At 43.1% G+C, this 20077-nt stretch overlaps 1 protein-coding gene across 3 annotated transcripts in view; it reads left to right on the forward strand.

Annotated features, from left to right (window-relative positions):
* NUP93 (nucleoporin 93) overlaps window positions 1-20077 on the forward strand; it is a 69921-nt gene that overhangs the window by 2481 nt on the left and 47363 nt on the right. For all 3 annotated transcript variants that reach the window (XM_056526194.1, XM_056526197.1, XM_056526196.1), the window contains exons 2-3: window positions 6305-6491; window positions 7737-7854. In XM_056526194.1, the coding sequence (XP_056382169.1) occupies window positions 6313-6491; window positions 7737-7854 (297 nt within the window). In that variant the 5' untranslated portion in view covers window positions 6305-6312. The remainder of the gene's footprint in view (window positions 1-6304; window positions 6492-7736; window positions 7855-20077) is intronic.

Consider the following 20077-nt stretch of genomic DNA (forward strand, 5'->3'; position numbering starts at 1 on the left):
GGCTGCTCCTGCTTCCCAGCCTCCTCCTGTATGAATCACTATTCCTGCCCATTATTTGAATATTACTATTCACTCTCACGTCCTAGTGACTCGTGTGAATAGTAATAAATATACACTCACTATATCCATGTACACATCACACATTATATATACACTCACTATATCCATGTACACATCACGCATTATATATACACTCACTATATCCATGTACACATCACGCATTATATATACACTCACTATATCCATGTACACATCACGCATTATATATACACTCACTATATCCATGTACACATCACACATTATATATACACTCACTATATCCATGTACACATCACGCATTATATATACACTCACTATATCCATGTACACATCACGCATTATATATACACTCACTATATCCATGTACACATCACGCATTATATATACACTCACTATATCCATGTACACATCACGCATTATATATACACTCACTATATCCATGTACACATCACGCATTATATATACACTCACTATATCCATGTACACATCACGCATTATATATACACTCACTATATCCATGTACACATCACGCATTATATATACACTCACTATATCCATGTACACATCACGCATTATATATACACTCACTATATCCATGTACACATCACGCATTATATATACACTCACTATATCCATGTACACCTCACGCATTATATATACACTCACTATATCCATGTACACCTCACGCATTATATATACACTCACTATATCCATGTACACATCACGCATTATATATACACTCACTATATCCATGTACACATCACGCATTATATATACACTCACTATATCCATGTACACATCACGCATTATATATACACTCACTATATCCATGTACACATCACGCATTATATATACACTCACTATATCCATGTACACATCACGCATTATATATACACTCACTATATCCATGTACACATCACGCATTATATATACACTCACTATATCCATGTACACATCACGCATTATATATACACTCACTATATCCATGTACACATCACGCATTATATATACACTCACTATATCCATGTACACATCACGCATTATATATACACTCACTATATCCATGTACACATCACGCATTAAATATACACTCACTATATCCATGTACACATCACGCATTATATATACACTCACTATATCCATGTACACATCACGCATTATATATACACTCACTATATCCATGTACACATCACGCATTATATATACACTCACTATATCCATGTACACATCACGCATTATATATACACTCACTATATCCATGTACACATCACGCATTATATATACACTCACTATATCCATGTACACCTCACGCATTATATATACACTCACTATATCCATGTACACCTCACGCATTATATATACACTCACTATATCCATGTACACCTCACGCATTATATATACACTCACTATATCCATGTACACATCACTATATCCATGTACATGGCCCTCCTGCCGTCCTCTCAGCTGATTGGGACACCACAGTCAGCCCGACTAAGCAGCTGGGATTGTTTTGTTTTTTTAATTTTAGATGCTGAAATCAACTTTGATCGTGGCATCTAAGGGGTTAATGCTGAGCTTCACCACAATCAGTGATGTCCAGCATTAGCCACGGGTCATCCCGCTATGACGCACACTCAGCTCCTGAGCGTGTGTCATAAAAGGGGAGCGGAACAAGGTCGTACATGTACTCCCTTCACCCTTAAGAGGTTAAATGGGTAGGAAAATATGCAGCTCAAAATACGGCATTTGTGACTGTACCATAAAGGTGCTTTGGTCAGGTAAATGGGCCACAGGGTTCCGTTTATATGTGTTCTCTGAGTGTGGTGTAGACATACAGTTGCGAGAAAAAAGTTAGTGAACCCATAAAGCATACATAAACTTTATAGGGAGCCTGTAAGGTCTCTGGAGCCCCAGGACCTGACAGGTCAGAAGTACAGTGTTCCAACACTATGCCCCACAGCTCTCTGCTGTTTGATTATTATTATTTTCAGTCACACAGAGGGGTTATGGTCAGCTCTGAGGGTCCTATGCTGTAACACTTGTGCTCCTGGAGTGATTTTAACAGGATGCAATTTTTTTGGGGAAAAGTTGCAACAGCCCTGATTGCCCCTTATTTGTACAATGTTTAGCAAGACTTTTCTAGTTTTATGCACTTTTATAAAATTACTTCTGAAAGGCTTTCTTGAGAACCAGGCATTGTTTGTCTTTTTTTAAGTAGTATTCAAATACATTCCTGGGAACCCCACTGATCTGTAAAACAGGGGTGGCATGTCCCTGGGATTGATGTAGTGCACCGTACATGCACAGGGCTCCATTCATTTTTTGTTCCAGCAATGCTTAGTCACGTAAATAGTCCAAACATTAATAAAAGGGAAGGGACATACGTCTCAGGGTGTATCAGTGTGGTGACTGGGTGCTCTATTCCCAGTGTGTATACAGTCATAGAAAAAAGGGCTCACACACACTGTTACTGCTCAAACTTCTTCTTTATATAATGATTTCTTCACAAGAAATGACTTTTCAACAATGTAACAAAGAAAAAAGCAGTGAATAATCACCCAGGTGGATACAGAGAGTCCGCACGATGTAATTGGAGAAATAGCCGATTTCTTAAGACTTCCTAGTGCAGCTCCACTGCTCAGCTTCTCTGGCCGTCTCCATCCACATGAAGGACAGGTGAGTTTGATTGCTACGTTTCAGAGATAACACCTCCTTTGTCAAGCATAGTGAACATACCCATCACCAGCATATATAGTGTAAAACTCTCGCGAGATTTAACTCTACAAAGATATAGAACAAAAAATTACAAAACTGTTAAAAACAATATATATAGTTAGTCATAGAATATATCCTAGTTGTACTTTTATTGAAAAATATAAAAATTACAATTTTCATTAATCCTGTGGGGTTGCAACGTACACAATTTTTGTATCCAACGCACCTCACTCTTAAGTAACCTTGTCCTAATTTGTTCTTTGTTGTCTCCTTCAATGTTTTCCAACACTTGCCACCTTAATTCGTTAGTATTATGTCCTTTTTTGAAAAAATCCCATGCTACACTAGTTTCATATTTTGATTTTTGTTTTTGAGTATCCTCCACTGACTCTTTCTTATATGTGCGAATCGCACTTTTATGTTCATTTATTCTTTACATAACTCATCCCGCAGGGACATTTCAAAAAGTACACAACTTGACAGCTATTACAGGAATGCCATCCTTTCATTGGGATTTTGGTCCATTTCATCGGATGGGAGACCGTATCTCCCTTAATGATAGCACTGCAATTTTGGCATGACAAACATGCAAATGTCCCTGATTGTTTAGCTTTCAAAAAAGTCTGTTTATCCATTTTCTTCTTTTTTAGATCTTCCCTTATCAAGTGGTTAGCAAATGATTTATTTTTCCTATAAACAAACCTTGGTCGCTCCCGGAACAGGCGACCTTTTTTGTCGTCTGCACCCAGCAGTCCCCAATATTTGCATATAGTTTTTGTACACCTGTCTTGTATTTGTTGCCAAAGGTGCACAAGAATTTGGAGAGACCCCCGGGACGTCCTATCGTCTCGGGGGTCGACTCCATTTTGTGCTATTTGGCAACCTATGTAGATAGCTATCTGCAAAAAATAGTTGCATCATTGCCGAATTGTCTACGTGATACAAATGAATTTCTTGATTGCCTAAAGGGGGTTAATGAAGATGTCCAAGATTGTTTACTGTGCACCCTAAATATAAAAAGCCTATATACCAACATCCCGACACAGGAGAGCATATTTGCCATAAAAGAACAACTTATTAAGGATAATCAATTCGTACACCTGTCTTGTATTTGTTGCCAAAGGTGCACAAAAATTTGGAGAGACCCCCGGGACGTCCTATCGTCACCCAGCAGTCCCCAATATTTGCATATAGTTTTTTTTAAATCATTTTTGAATGGCCATTATATGTTGAAAAGAAACTCATCTTATTATCATGTATGTTCTTTTTATTCTTTTTATTACTTCTTAGATCTTCACTTGATAGATCTACCTCTTGACTAGCTTGTTCTAATTCTCTTTTGTCATATCCTCTTTGTGTGAATTTTTTAATCACTATTTCCTTGTTTTTTAGAAAGTCTTCCTCTTTACTACAAATTCTTTTAGTACGAATTAGCTGACCTTTTGGGATACCTTTAAATATTTGCGGCGCATGGCCGATTTCTCTATGTAGTAGATTGTTACGATCTGTCTCTTTAACAAAAAGGTAGTGAATTTCTTTGTCCCTGGATTCACATGTAAACTCTATCAATTCATGGCACTTATTTAGATATTCTACATATTCGAGGAGCTGAGGCTGTGAGCCCGCCCAGAGGACGAAGACATCATCCACATAGCAGACCTACTGCCTCACCTTCTCACTGAGGTGATGACCCCCCACAAACTTCTCTTCAAATTGGGACATGAAAATATCAGCTAGACTAGGTACCACAGGGGACCCCATCGAAGTCCCCTGTTTCTGAAGAAAAAAATCTTGTCCAAATCTGAAATAGTTCTTATACAGAATAATTTCTAACAATTCTATCAAAAACTTGATTTTTGTATTACTCAATTGATTATCCTTAATAAGTTGTTCTTTTATGGCAAATATGCCCTCCTGTGTCTGGATGTTGGTATATAGGCTTTTTATATTTAGGGTGCACAGTAAACAATCTTGGACATCTTCATTAACCCCCTTTAGGCAATCAAGAAATTCATTTGTATCACGTAGACAATTCGGCAATGATGCAACTATTTTTTGCAGATAGCTATCTACATAGGTTGCCAAAGGGCACAAAATGGAGTCGACCCCCGAGACGATAGGACGTCCCGGGGGTCTCTCCAAATTCTTGTGCACCTTTTGGCAACAAATACAAGACAGGTGTACAAAAACTATATGCAAATATTGGAGACTGCTGGGTGCAGACGACAAAAAAGGTCGCCTGTTCCGGGAGCGACCCAGGTTTGTTTATAGGAAAAATAAATCAATTGCTAACCACTTGATAAGGGCAGATCTAAAAAAGAAGAAAATGGATAAACAGACTTTTTGAAAGCTAAACAATCGGGGACATTTGCATGTTTGTCATGCCAAAATTGCAGTGCTATCATTAAGGGAGATACGGTCTCCCATCCGATGAAATGGACCAAAATCCCAATGAAAGGATGGCATTCCTGTAATAGCTGTCAAGTTGTGTACTTTTTGAAATGTCCCTGCGGGATGAGTTATGTAAAGAATAAATGAACATAAAAGTGCGATTCGCACATATAAGAAAGAGTCAGTGGAGGATACTCAAAAACAAAAATCAAAATATGAAACTAGTGTAGCATGGCATTTTTTTGAAAAAGGACATAATACTAACGAATTAAGGTGGCAAGTGTTGGAAAACATTGAAGGAGACAACAAAGAACAAATTAGGACAAGGTTACTTAAGAGTGAGGTGCATTGGATACAAAAATTGCGTTACAACCCCACAGGATTAATGAAAATTGTAATTTTAATATTTTTCTATAAAAGTACAACTAGGATATATTCTATGACTAACTATATATATTGTTTTTAACAGTTTTGTAATTTTTTGTTCTATATCTTTGTAGAGTTAAATCTCGCGAGAGTTTTACACTATATATGTTGGTGATGGGTATGTTCACTATGCTTGACAAAGGAGGTGTTACCTCTGAAACGTAGCAATCAAACTCACCTGTCCTTCATGTGGATGGAGACGGCCAGAGAAGCTGAGCAGTGGAGCTGCACTATGAAGTCTTAAGAAATCGGCTATTTCTCCAATTACATCGTGCGGACTCTCTGTATCCACCTGGGTGATTATTCACTGCTTTTTTCTTTGTTACATTGTTGAAAAGTCATTTCTTGTGAAGAAATCATTATATAAAGAAGAAGTTTGAGCAGTAACAGTGTGTGTGAGCCCTTTTTTCTATGACTGTAGTCACGTAAGTACTTATGTGGAGATTTATCAAAACATTTGCAAAGGGAAAGTGCAGCAGTCGCCCATAGCAACCAGTCAAAGTGCTTCTTTAACTTTTAAAAAGGCCTCTAGAAAAATAAAAATCTGGTTGCTATAGGCAACTGCTTCATTTTCCTCTACACAGTTTTTGATAAATCTCTCCAAAGAGTTGAGTTTTTTATTTTTTTGCAACTGTAGCCCAGTGTTTTTTTCCTCTGTCCTAGAATCAGAGTTGTTACATTATTACAAATTGTATTAAAACATTTTGACATATTATGTCTTCTATAAAATAAGCCGCCAAGATGGACATCGAGGGTTTTGGAGAGCTGCTGCAGCAAGCAGAACAGTTGGCTGCAGAGACTGAGGGAGTAACAGAGTTGCCTCATGTGGAAAGAAATCTTCAGGAGATCCAGCAGGCTGGAGAGAGGCTCCGCTCCAGGACCATGACCCGCACCTCTCAGGAGTCTGCCAATGTGAAAGCGTAAGTCTATGTTAAATAAAGAATATCTGTACCTTGGAACTGCATTGGTTTAAAATGGCGTTGGTGTCATTTTCTTATACTGTTTTTTCATATATACTATATATGTGTGTGAATAGATAGATAATTTTGTGCATGAAATAAACTGGACTTTAACTCATAAGTAGGAGGGGTACTCTATGGAACATAAGGCATCACACGGAGTCATTCTCTTTGAAGGACTTGTCCCACCACTAAAACACACATCCTGCAATCCTGTCAAAGTGGATTATTGGTCACTTGTCAATTACACTGCTCCTTTACTCACTGTCTAAGAGACTGTTAGATAGCTGACTACTTTACTTGGCAGTCCTCATAGACATTAAAGGTGTACTCCACTGGAAAACTTTTTTTTAAGTCATCTGGTGCCAGAAAATTACTTTTATTTAAAAATCTTAATCCTTCCAGTACTTATCAGCTTCTGTATGATCCACAGGAAGTTCTTTTCTTTTTGAATTTCCTTTCTGTCTGACCACAGTGCTCTCTCTACTGACACCTCTGTTTTAGGAACTGTCCAGAGTAGGAGAAAATCCCCATAGAAAACCTCTCCTGCTCTGGACTGTTCCTGACATGGACAGGGGTGTCATTATAGAGCACTGTGGTCAGACAGAAGGGAAATTCAAAAAGAAGAGAACTTCCTGTGGAGCATATAGCAGCTGATAAGTACTGGAAGAATTAAGATTTATGCAAATGTGCATAACTTTCTGGCACCAGTTGATACAAAAAAAAACCAAAAAAAAAAAACCTGCTCATTAACCTTGGTCTTGATCTTGATACAAGGAAGTGCCTGCTAAACCATTCAGTGGCTGAGGTAGGTCAACGCAGTGGGAACTTATGTAGAAACTAAGGCCAAGGAGTGGTGCCCATCATGTAGAAACGATGGCTGCAGCAGCTCAGAAAAGGTAATTACACTTTTTTTTACCTCAGCCTGGCCACATTTAACTCTAAAAAGAATAACTCTGATTAACTTTAATGGTGAGAAAAATCCTTTGAGTGTACCTGTCCTATAATGCTAAGGTCTGCATTGGTGGCAACTATAAAGCATATTATGACTCTATATAGCTACCTAGGAGTCTGTACTGATGGACTTCTGTGGGGCCTTATTGTACCTTCATACATCTCTGAATCCACATAGAGACCTGCTGATATATTTTTTGTCTTAAGTGTTTTGCAGTTTTGAGGATAACTGCTTCTTTGTTGCCTCTATAGGTCTGTGTTGTTGGGTTCCAAAGGATTGGACATATCTCACATATCTCAGAGACTTGAGAGTCTAAGCGCTGCCACAACATTTGAACCTCTTGAGCCAGTAAAGGACACAGATATACAGGTAAGTGCATAAAAGCCTGATGCTATGACTATGCCAACACAAGAAGCAAAACCGTTAAAGGGTAGCTCCCACCAAGTACTATATAATCTAATATGTCCCTACCTAGTAGTAATCTAGCCCTAACCCCCTACCTGGCTTCAACAATTTTTTTAATCGCTTTAATAGAGCAGATTTAGTGCTTCTAAATCTGCTCTATAAAGCGGGGCAGGAAGCAGCGCTTCCCAACAGGCGCGACATCACTGACGCCTTGCTGGGCGCTTGCTTCCGCCCTCAGATTGTCTATGCAGCGCTCCTGTGCATAGATGATCTGCCAATAGCACTGCAGGCATCTCCGGGGTCTCCTTCTCCCTGTTTAGCTGTGCATGTGCTACCCAGGGAGGAGGAGTAGAGGAGCATCGCCGGCCTGCCGTGCACGATATTACAGCCGAGACCCGGGAACGGTATTATAAGACCTCAGATCAGACTTGCCCATCCGGAGGATCAGCGCAGCAATGAGTGCGCGCGCTGCCTCCGGACAGGGTAACGGGGGCGGGGCCGCGCACGAGGCCAGTGGAGCTGGCTAATGCACGCAGCCCCAGCTATCAGCGTGCTCGCTCTCGCCTGTTTGATTGACAGGCGAGAGCGAGCACCGCAGTGACTGAATTTTGACTCATTGCCAGGCTTAAATGAGTCAAAATTCTGTAGTGACGACACACTGCCGAATGCATTCGGCCACTAGGGTCGCCCTCCTCGTTTAAAAACTGGTTTAAAATCTCTTTTTTTTTTTTTATTAAAGTATATTAGAGATATGTTGTAGTACTTAAGTACTACAACATATCAATTTTTTTATTTCATGACAGTGCCCATTTAAAGCAAACCGGTCACTTCAGAGGAAGCCGCATAAAGTTATGGAAAACATAATATTGGTAATTTAGAAATGCATGTAATTAAAGAAGCAATCCAGGTCTCCACCCCCCCCCTCCTTATATCAAGCACATTTACGTAACTAGGCTTACAGCACCATTTGTTTTATCCGAGTGCAGCTGCATCTATGTATTTCAGTACTATAACTTGGTCATTTGTTTACAAGTCTGACCCATAGAAAATCAGTGTTTTGGTTTGTAGGAACAAGATTTCAGTCCTGGGTCAGCTGACTTCAGTACAGGATAACATCATCACCTACCAGATTCCCTTCTTCTAGCTGTTAGATCCAGCCTGCCAGCTCCATCTTATATCTTTATGGGATCAGAATATTTAGTGGTTAAAACTCTCCTGTGGCTGTAATATTTTTTGACATTGTGGTAAAAATGTTTACAATTTACCGCAGTTGTGCAGATTACTCTAAAAATGTGTAATTTTTACTACAGAAAGGCAATGTGCAAACACAAAAATTCAGACCTCCAGGACGTCACCAGATAACTAGTAGAGCTGGTGCATGATGATAGGTTATAAATACAAATAGATCAAGAGACTGTGCTTTAAATATGCAGGATGATTTTATTAAATTCATAGGATATATTTTTATGAATATCTTCTAACACAGGGCCCTTCTGAGAGGATGCAAAGTAGATCATACAGTACTCTGAAATAATATCAATATGCACTACTACTGCATATAGTATACAGTGTAGAATTTTCACTTTCTTATATAACATAAAATAATGGAACATATGTAATATGAACATATAAATGACTTATACAGTTCACTATAATTAAAATATACAGAAAGGGGCATTGTTGCACAATCTGGCATCCGTTAGTCCAGCAAGATGATTAAAATGTCAAATAGGCAACTAGCTGCCACCCCAATGGTTTTTCCCATCCAGATATAGTGGTAATGCAATAGATATTTGGTATCTATAAAAACTAGATGACTGTAGCAGATGTCGCACTAATTGTGCCTCTCGTCTGGGGCCGATGTTCCTGAATGGCATATACAGCAGTTGTTGGTACTATGTACCACTCGCCTAACGGCTCTGAATGTTTTAGTTGGTGGCTGGCATAGTCCACAACAGACTCGATGGCAAGGAGTGAGAGCTGTATCTCTGACCTGGTAGGCTCGGAGCTACCGTATACAGTGTTTGCGGCAAACCCGTTGACAGGGGATAGAAGCCGTGGCTCTGACCAGGTAAGTCTGGAGCAGTCGTGAGCAGCGTCTGACGCCAGGAATACAGCCGCAGCAGGTAGATGCTGATAAGGTGTTGTTCCACTATATTAGCTGGATTAGGAGCAGATCTTGGGCTATAGAAAGTCTCCGTGTAGTGATAGTAGTAGTAATTTAGCAGGTTTAGACTAGCAATTTGCGTAACTCGTATTACAAGGTAGGAGGTAGGTGGAGTGTCCTTAAAAATGGTTTCAGGGACTTAGGCCGCAAGCTAAAGGCAAGGACCCCCAAGGTAATATTTTCTGAAATATTACCTGTACCAAGAGCCACACCAGAGAGGCAGCGGGAGATTAAGGAGGTAAACAAGTGGCTCAGAAGCTGGTGTAGGAAGGAGGGGTTTGGCTTCATGGAGAACTGGGCCGACTTCACTGTCGGATACCGGCTCTACCATAGGGATGGGCTGCACCTCAATGGGGAGGGTGCAGCTGTGCTTGGGGAGATGATGGCTAGAAGGGTAGAGGATTGTTTAAACTAGGGACTGGGGGGGAGGGAACCTACAACGGAAAGGGGGGAAGATATTGTAGATAGAGAGGGGGGACTTATTAATGTACCTGGGGGTGGAGCAGAGGGAGGGGTTAGAATAGTTAATAGGGATAGGCTTCAGAGGAAGAAAAATCATATACCATTGAATTGTATGTTGACTAATGACAGAAGTCTGACCAATAAAACAGATGAACTGGAGTTGATAATGTCTGAGGAGAATTATGACCTAGTGGGTATAACAGAGACTTGGTTGGACGATAGCTATGACTGGGCGGGCGGTCAACATACATGGTTATAGTCTATTCAGGAAGGATCGGCCAAAACGGAAAGGGGGAGGAGTTTGACTTTATGTAAAGTCCAGTCTGAAGGCCGCACTGTGGGAGGATATACGGGAGGGAAACTAATATGTGGAGTCATTATGGGTAGAACTATATGGCAATAAATAAAAAAAATTCTGATAGGGGTTTGCTACAGTCATGGCCGTAATTGTTGGCACCACTGAAATTTTTCTAGAAAATTAAGTATTTCTCTCAGAAAAGGATTGCAGTAACACATGTTTTGCTATACACATGTTTATTCCCTTTGTATTCATTGAAACTAAACCAAAAATGGGAGGAAAAAAAGCAAATTGGACATAATGTCACACCAAACTACAAAAATGGGCTGGACAAAATTATTTGTGATGCTCCTTTAAACTCACCTGGGGGCCAGTAACATGCATGGGCAATATAAAAATCACACCTGAAAGCAGATAAAAAGAAAAGTTCTCTTAGTCTTTGCATTGTGTGTGCCACACTAAGCATGGACAACAGAAAGAGGAGAAGAGAACTGTCTGAGGACTTGAGAACCAAAATTGTGGAAAAATATCAACAATCTCAAGGTTACAAGTCCATCTCCAGAGATCTAGATTTGCCTTTGTCCACAGTGCGCAACATTATCAAGAAGTTGGCAACCCATGGCACTGTAGCTAATCTCCCTGGGCGTGGACAGAAGAGAAAAATTGATGAAAGGAGTCAACGCAGGATAGTCCGGATGGTGGATAAGCAGCCCCAAACAAGTTCCAAAGATATTCAAGCTGTCCTGCAGGCTCAGGGAGCATCAGTGTCAGCGCAAACTATCCGTCGACATTTAAATTAAAGGGGTTCTCCGGTGCTTAGACATCTTATACCCTATCCAAAGGATAGGGGATAAGATGCCTGATCGCGGGAGTCCCGCTGCTGGGGACAACCGTGATCTTGCACGCGTCACCCCGTTTGTAATCAGTCCCTGGAGCGTGTTCGCTCCGTGTTTGATTACTGTCGATCACGGGGCCGGCGGCTTGTGACGTCACGCCTCCGCCCCCGTGTGATCTCACGCTCCGCCCCTCAATGCAAGTCTATGGGAGGGGGAGTGACAGCTATCACGCCCCCTCCCATAGGCTTGCACTGAGGGGCGAAGCGTGATGTCACACGGGGGTGGAGGCGTGACATGTGGTCGCCGGTAATCAGACCTGGAGCGAACACGTTCCGGGGACTGATCACAAGCGGGGTGCCGCGTGCAAGATCATGGGGGGTCCCCAGCAGCAGGACTCCCGTAATCAGGCATCTTATCTCCTATCCTTTAGATAGGGGATAAGATGTCTAAGCACCGGAGTACCCCTTTAAATGAAATACTATGGCAGGAGACCAAGGAGGACCCCACTGCTGACACAGAGACATAAAAAATCAAGACTACATGTTGCCAAAATAAACTTGAGTAAGCCAAAATCCTTCTGCAGGGGTGTGGAAATTTAAAAAAAAACTACTTGTCCAAGGAACTAAAGCGGATCACAATCTACTTGTCCCTCAAGAAAATCCACTTGTCCTGGTAGATGAAATAATTTCAACCAAAATAGTCTGATCCCCCCACTAGACCACCAGGGATGGATATAAGATCCCTTTAGACACTGCTGTCAGTGATGATCTAATGGGTTAATAGGTGATCGCAGTATGTCAGGATATTAGCGTCCGGAGAGCTGTAGCTCCTCTTACACCCGAGGTAAGCCCAGAAAAGTCTAGATGTAAATTTCTCATATGAAGTGACCAAAAATGAACAATTCTGGACTATTTTTTACATTTACACCGTTCACCGTACGGTTTAATTAACATTATATTTTAATAGCCTGGACATTTCCACATTATTTAAAGAAAATTGGAAACTTTTATTAGGAAAGGGGCTTATTCACATGTATACGCACTTTTTAAAATATTTTAATCACTATTTTTCAGTCTCAATAGGGACTTATGTGTTACTGGGGGGTTCTGCTTCTCCAGTTTATGTGGTGCATTTTGTGTCAGAAAATGCTGGAAGTTGCATTTAGTTACTAGATAACTACAACTCCCAGCATGCCCTGATACAGTCTATGGTTGTGTGGGTGTTGCAGCATGTTGCACTGTATAGTAGGACAGTTAAGGTTATTGTGTAACATGCTGGGAGTTGTAGTTTTGGTTTGTGTCAGCTGCAGAGCCATAGGATGTGTCAAGGAATACTGGGAATTGCAGTTAGTAACTACAACACCCAGCATGCCCTGATGCAGCCTATGGCTCTGCAGCTGACCCGAACCAAAACTACAACTCCCAGCATGTTACACTTTATAGTTCTACAGTTTAGGTTATGGTCCAACATGCTGGGAGTTGTAGTTTTGGTTCGGGTGTGTTTGTGTGCATCCGTGGGGCTCTTGGTCGTCGGGTGAGTATGAAGGGGGTGGGATTCTGGGGGTGCAATTCAGTGCGGGGGCCACTAAAAATAAATAAAATTAGATGGCACAACTGCCCTAATGCTTTGTTTTGAAACCTCCGGAGGTCCGCAGGTTGAAGACCACTGCGGCCTTCAACATCATCCAGCCCCCTCTCACCCCCTTTAGTTCTGAGTACTCACCTCCGCTCGGCGCTGGTCCGGTGCTGCAGGACTGTCCGGTGAGGAGGTGGTCCGGTGGGATAGTGGTTCCGGGCTGCTATCTTCACCGGGGAGGCCTCTTCTAAGCGCTTCGGGCCCGGCCTCAGAATAGTCACGTTGCCGTGACAACGACGCAGAGGTGCGTTCATTGCCAACGTACTTCTGCGTCATTGTCAAGGCAACGCCTCTATTCCGGGCCGGAAGCGCGGAGAAGAGGCGCCCCCGGTGAAGATAGCAGCCCGGACCACCTCCCCACCGGACAGCCCTGCAGGACCGGACCAGCGCCGAGCGGAGGTGAGTACTCAGAACTAAAGGGGGTGAGAGGGGGCTGGATGATGTTGAAGGCCGCAGTGGTCTTCAACCTGCGGACCTCCGGAGGTTTCAAAACTACAACTCCCAGCAAGCCCGGACAGCCGATGGCTGCCCGGGCTTGCTGGGAGTTGTAGTTTTGAAACCTCTGGAGGTCCGCAGGTTGAAGACCACTGAGGGCGAATGATGAGAAGAGGATGATGAAGGGGGGGTGTGGGGATGATGAAGGGGGGTGGGGATGATGAAGGGGGGGGTGTGGGATGATAAGGGGATGATGAAGGGGGGATGTGCGGGATGATGGGGGGATGTGTGGGATGATAAGGGGATGTGCGGGATGATAAGGGGATGATGAAGGGGGGATGTGTGGGATGATGACAAGGGGATGATGAAGGGGGGATGTGTGGGATGATAAGGGGATGATGAAGGGGGGATGTGTGGGATGATAAGGGGATGATGAAGGGGGATGTGTGGGATGATGACAAGGGGATGATGATGAGGATGTTAATGACGGGTCTGGATGATGACAGGGGGGGATGAGGTATTTCCCACCCTAGGCTTATACTCGAGTCAATAACTTTTCCTGGGATTTTGGGTTGAAATTAGGGGTCTCGGCTTATACTCGGGTCGGCTTATACTCGAGTATATACGGTATCTGTCCCAAATGGTGCAGGGCCTGACCAGAGGGGGCGCCCTACTGGACTTAATATTAACCAATAGACCTGATTGAGTAATGTGCAGCTAGGACACCTAGTAAATAGTGATCATAATATAATACATTATAACTTGTTCTTCAATAAGGGAATCTCTCGAGGGGCCACAAAAACAATGAACTTTAGGAAGGCAAAGTTTGATCAACTCAGAGAAGCCTTTAACAATATAAATTGGGATAATGTCCTCAAAAACAAGAATACTGGCACGAAATGTTGACATACATATGTTAAGGGGGCAAGAAATAAAAGAATTTAAACTGCTAAAACAGGACGTCCGTGAAGAAGCAATAAAAACCTATGGAGAAAAATTTAAAATATGTAAAAAAAATATATATATATATATATGCCGCAAAAATAGACAGACTCATTGCCAAAGAGAGTAAAATTAACCCAAATTTTTTTTTAACTATATAAATAGCAAAAAGGTAAAAAATGAAAGTGTAGGCCCTTTTAAAAAATGATGTGAAAGAAATTATAAACGGGGATCAGGAAAAAGTATTAAGCAAATTCTTCTCCACTGTATTCACCGAGGAAAATGAAATGCCAGGTGAAATAGCGCGATATAAGGCAGGGGCGTACCTAGAGCATTTGGCACCCGGGGCGGACCCTTGGTTTGACACCCCCCTCCCAGGAGCGGACTGACAACACTCAGGGCCCACGGATAAAAAAAAAAGCAAGGGCCCCTGCTAGGCTCTGCAGCTCGTCAATATTCTGCCACGCCCCTATTCCACCTAAATCCCACACACAATAAACTAAAATTTATATATATAAGAAACACTTTAACATAGGTAAATTTCCATGACCAATAATACTGGTATACAAGGAGTAAATATATACCACCACACAATAACTGGATAATACCGCCATACTGTACTGAATAAAACCCCTATACACAGACCAGTATACTATAAAGGATCTGTATACAATATAAGTGATTATATACAGGACCATATGGCAGTAGATATCAGCTATACACAGGATGTATATACCATATAAGTGATTACAGTTAAATTTTGGGACTCACAATTACGTATTTTCTGATAAGCGGCATCCTCTTTCCTTTTCTTCTCCGTCCGGATAAGACCGTCATGTGGATCTCTTAACATCTGCAAGAAAAACCTGTCAGACTCTGCATTTTTCCAGTGTCCTCCCCTCCTCTACACAAACTTTCCATCTATAGGCCCACAAACTGTAATAATGCCTTCCTTGGTGTCCTGCACAGTAAAAGGGCAAGTAGGTAGGTAGCCAGGTAAATAGGTAACTAGATCAGGAAGCCAGATATGTAGGTAGGTGACAAGTTAGGTAGGTAGGGGGCTAGCTAGATAGTTAGGCAGCCATGTATGAAGGCCAGGTATGTACATAGTTAGGTAGCTGAGTATGTAGGTAAATAGTTAGGCATCCAGGTATAAAGTTAGATAGCCCCCCTTCCCTGTAGGTATAGGCAGCAGAGTTAAACCCCCTTCCCATTAGGTATAGGAACAGAGTTAACCCCCTTTTCTCCTTAGGTATAGGCAGCATGGTCCCCCCACCCCCTTTCCCCGTAGGTATAGGCAGAGTAAAAAAAAAAAAAAAAACTTCCCCGTTTCACATAGGTATAGGCAGAGTTAAACCCCTTTTTTTCCCATAGGTATAAGCAGATCCCCCCCTCTTTCCAATTGGTATAGGCAGAGTTACCCCCCTCTTCCCCATTGGTATAGGCAGTTGCCCCACCCCCACCCCTTTCCTCTCCTTTCCCCATAGGTATAGGCAGAGTTACCTCCCCCCCCTCTTTTCCATAGGTATATGCAAGTACACCCCCCCTATTTCCCATAGGTATATGCAGTTACACCCCCCCTTTCCCATAGGTATATGCAGTTACACCCCCCCCTTTCCCATAGGTATATGCAGTTACACCCCCCACTCTTTCCCATAGGTGTATGCAGTTACACCCCCCACTCTTTCCCATAGGTATATGCAGTTACACCCCCCCCTCTTTCCCATAGGTATATGCAGGTACACCCCCCACTCTTTCCCATAGGTATATGCAGGTATACCCCCCACTCTTTCCCATAGGTATATGCAGGTACACCCCCCACTCTTTCCCATAGGTATATGCAGGTACACCCCCCCCTTTCCCATAGGTATATGCAGTTACACCCCCCCCCTCTTTCCCATAGGTATATGCAGTTACACCCCCCCCCCCCTTTCCCATAGGTGTATGCAGTTACACCCCCCTCTTTCCCATATGTATATGCAGCTACACCCCCCCCCTCTTCCCCATAGGTATATGTAGAGTAACCCCCCCTCCCCTTCCCCATAGGTGTATGTAGAGTAACCCCCCCTCCCCTTCCCCATAGGTGTATGTAGAGTAACCCCCCCTCCCCTTCCCAATAGGTATATGTAGAGTAACCCCCCTCCCCTTCCCCATAGGTATATGTAGAGTAACCCCCCTCCCCTTCCCCATAGGTATATGTAGAGTAACCCCCCCCTCCCCTATAGGTATATGTAGAGTAACCCCCCCCCACTCCCCTCCCCCATAGGTATATGTAGAGTAACCCCCCCCTCCCCTTCCCCATAGGTATATGTAGAGTAACCCCCCCCCCTCCTCCCCTATAGGTATATATGTAGAGTAACCCCTCCCCCATAGGTATATGTAGAGTAACCCCCCTCTCCCATAAGTATATATGTAGAGTACCCCCCTCCTCCCCTATAGGTATATATGTAGAGTAACCCCCCCTCCTCCCCTATAGGTATATATGTAGAGTAACCCCCCCCTCCTCCTCCCCTATAGGTATATATGTAGAGTAACCCCCCCCCCCTCCTCCCCTATAGGTATATATGTAGAGTAACCCCCTCCCCCATAGGTATATGTAGAGTAACCCCCCCCATAGGTATATGTAGAGTAACCTCCTCCCCTATAGGTACATGTAGAGTAACCCCCCCCCTCCCCCATAGGTATATGTAGAGTAACCCCCCCCTCCCCCATAGGTATATATGTAGAGTAACCCCCCTCCCCCATAGGTATATATGTAGAGTAACCCCCCCCCTCCTCCTCCCCTATAGGTATATATGTAGAGTAACCCCCCTTCCTCATCCCCTATAGGTATATATGTAGAGTAACCCCCCCCCCCCTCCTCCTCCCCTATGGGTATATATGTAGAGTAACCCCCCTCCTCCTCCCCTATAGGTATATATGTAGAGTAACCCCCCCTCCTCCCCTATAGGTATATATGTAGAGTAACCCCCCCTCCTCCCCTATAGGTATATGTAGAGTAACCCCTCCTCCCCTTCCCCATAGGTGTATGTAGAGTATCCCCCCTCCCCTTCCCCATAGGTATATGTAGAGTACCCCCCCTCCCCTATAGGTATATGTAGAGTAACCCCCCCCCTCCTCCCCTATAGGTATATATGTAGAGTAACCCCCTCCCCATAGGTATATGTAGAGTAACCCCCCCCATAGGTATATGTAGAGTAACCTCCCCCCTCCTCCCCTATAGGTATATGTAGAGTAACCCCCCCTCCCCCATAGGTATATGTAGAGTAACCCCCCCTCTCCCATAGGTATATGTAGAGTAACCCCCCCTCCTCCCCCATAGGTATATGTAGAGTAACCCCCCCTCCTCCCCTATAGGTATATGTAGAGTAACCCCCCCCTCCTCCCCTATAGGTATATATGTAGAGTAACCCCCCCCTCCTCCCCTATAGGTATATATGTAGAGTAACCCTCCCCCCCTCCTCCCCTATAGGTATATGTAGAGTAACCCGCCTCCCCATTCCCCATAGGTGTATGCAGAGTTGAGAAAAAAAAATAAAAAAGGATGCTCACCTGGTATCCCACGCAGCGATCTCAGCTGCAGGGCCCGCGTCTTCTCCTCTCCACAGTACAGGCACCGATGAGTGACGTCACCGGCGTCTGTACTGCGTGGGGGCGGAGGTCACGTCTCCTCTGTGTAGCTGCAGATGCGGCTCACACAGAGGGGACACCTTCTCCTGCATGTGCGTGTATCGCGCATACAGGAGAATGTAGCGCTGTCTGCTGGGGATCTGGGACGAGTGTCCCGGATCCTCAGTAGTGGCGGCTGCGGCGGGTCAGTCCGCCCCTTGCACCCCCCTTAGTACACCACTGATAAGGTAAACTCCCCGGAATAGGTCACCTGTCTTACCCAGGAAGAAGTACAGTGCCGCCTACAAAAAATTTAAATAGACAAATCACGAGGTCCAGATGGCATTCACCCCCGTGTTCCAAAGGAATTAAGTAATGTAATAGACAGACCCCTATTTCTAATATTCAAGGACTCTATAGTAACAGGCGCAAGGCAAATGTGGTGCCAATATTGAAAAAGGATTCGAAATGTGACCCCGGGAATTATAGGCCTGATAGTTTATCCTCTGTTGTATGTAAATTGTTTGAGGGCTTTCTAAGGGATGCTATTTTGGAATATCTTGATAAAAATAAATGTATGACCCCATATCAGCATGGGTTTATGAGGGATCGCGCCTGTCAAACTAACCTGATCAGCTTTTATGAGGAGGTGAGCTCCAGACTGGACCAGTGGCAATTGCTGGATGTCGTATATCTGGATTTTTATGAAGCATTTGATACAATGCCATGTAAAAGATTGGTACATAAAATGAGAAGGATGGGGCTGGGGGAGAATGTGTGTAAGTGGGTAAGTAACTGGCTCAGTGATAGGAAACAGAGGGTGGTTATTCATGGTACTTATTCTGGTTGGGTGACTGTTACTAGTGGGGTACCACTGGGGTCAGTCTTGGGTCCTGTTCTATTTAATATTCATTAATGACCTTATAGAGGGGATGTATAGTAAAGTAGCAATCTTTGCAGATGATACCAAACTCTGTAAAACGGTAAACACAATAGAGGACAGTGCACTGTTACAAATGGATCTGGATAGGTTGGAGGTTTGGGCTGGGAAATGGCATATGAGGTTCAACACTGATAAATGTAAGGTAATGCACATGGGGAGGAAATCCTGGCTGGGATTATGTATTAAATGAGAGAACACTTGGGACAACTGATGTGGAAAAGGACTTAGGAGTCTTAGTTAACAGTAAATTTAGCTGTAGTGACCAGTGTCGGGCAGCTGCTGCCAAGGCAAATAAAATCATGGGCTGCATTAATAGGGGCATAGATGCCCATGACAAGGAAATAATTCTACCGCTGTACAAATCACTAGTCAGACCAAACATAGAATACTGTGTACAGTACTGGGCACCAGTGTAAAAGAAAGATATAGTGGAGCTGGAGAGGGTTCAAAGACGGGCAACCAGAGTAATACGGGAATGGGAGGACTACAGTACACAGAAAGATTATCAGAATTAGGGTTATTTAGATAACAAAAAAGCTTAGGGGAGACCTAATAACTATGTATAAATATATCAGCGGACAGTACAGAGATCCCTCCCATGATATATTTATACCCAGGACTGTATCAATAACAAGGGGGCATCCTCTACGTCTAGCGGAAAGAAGGTTTCTACACCAGTACAGACGGGGGTTCTTTACTGTAAGAGCAGTGAGACTGTGGGATTTGGGATTCTCTGCCTGAGGAGGTGGTCATGGTTAACTCTTGAATTTAAAGAATTTAAAAGCGGTCTGGATGCATTTTTGGAGAGGAATATCATTACAGGTTATGGATTCTAGATCTATAGGGGACAGAAGGTTGAT

This window comes from Hyla sarda, chromosome 6 (assembly GCF_029499605.1).
Source record: "Hyla sarda isolate aHylSar1 chromosome 6, aHylSar1.hap1, whole genome shotgun sequence".
In the NCBI taxonomy this organism is placed as follows: Eukaryota; Metazoa; Chordata; class Amphibia; order Anura; family Hylidae; genus Hyla; species Hyla sarda.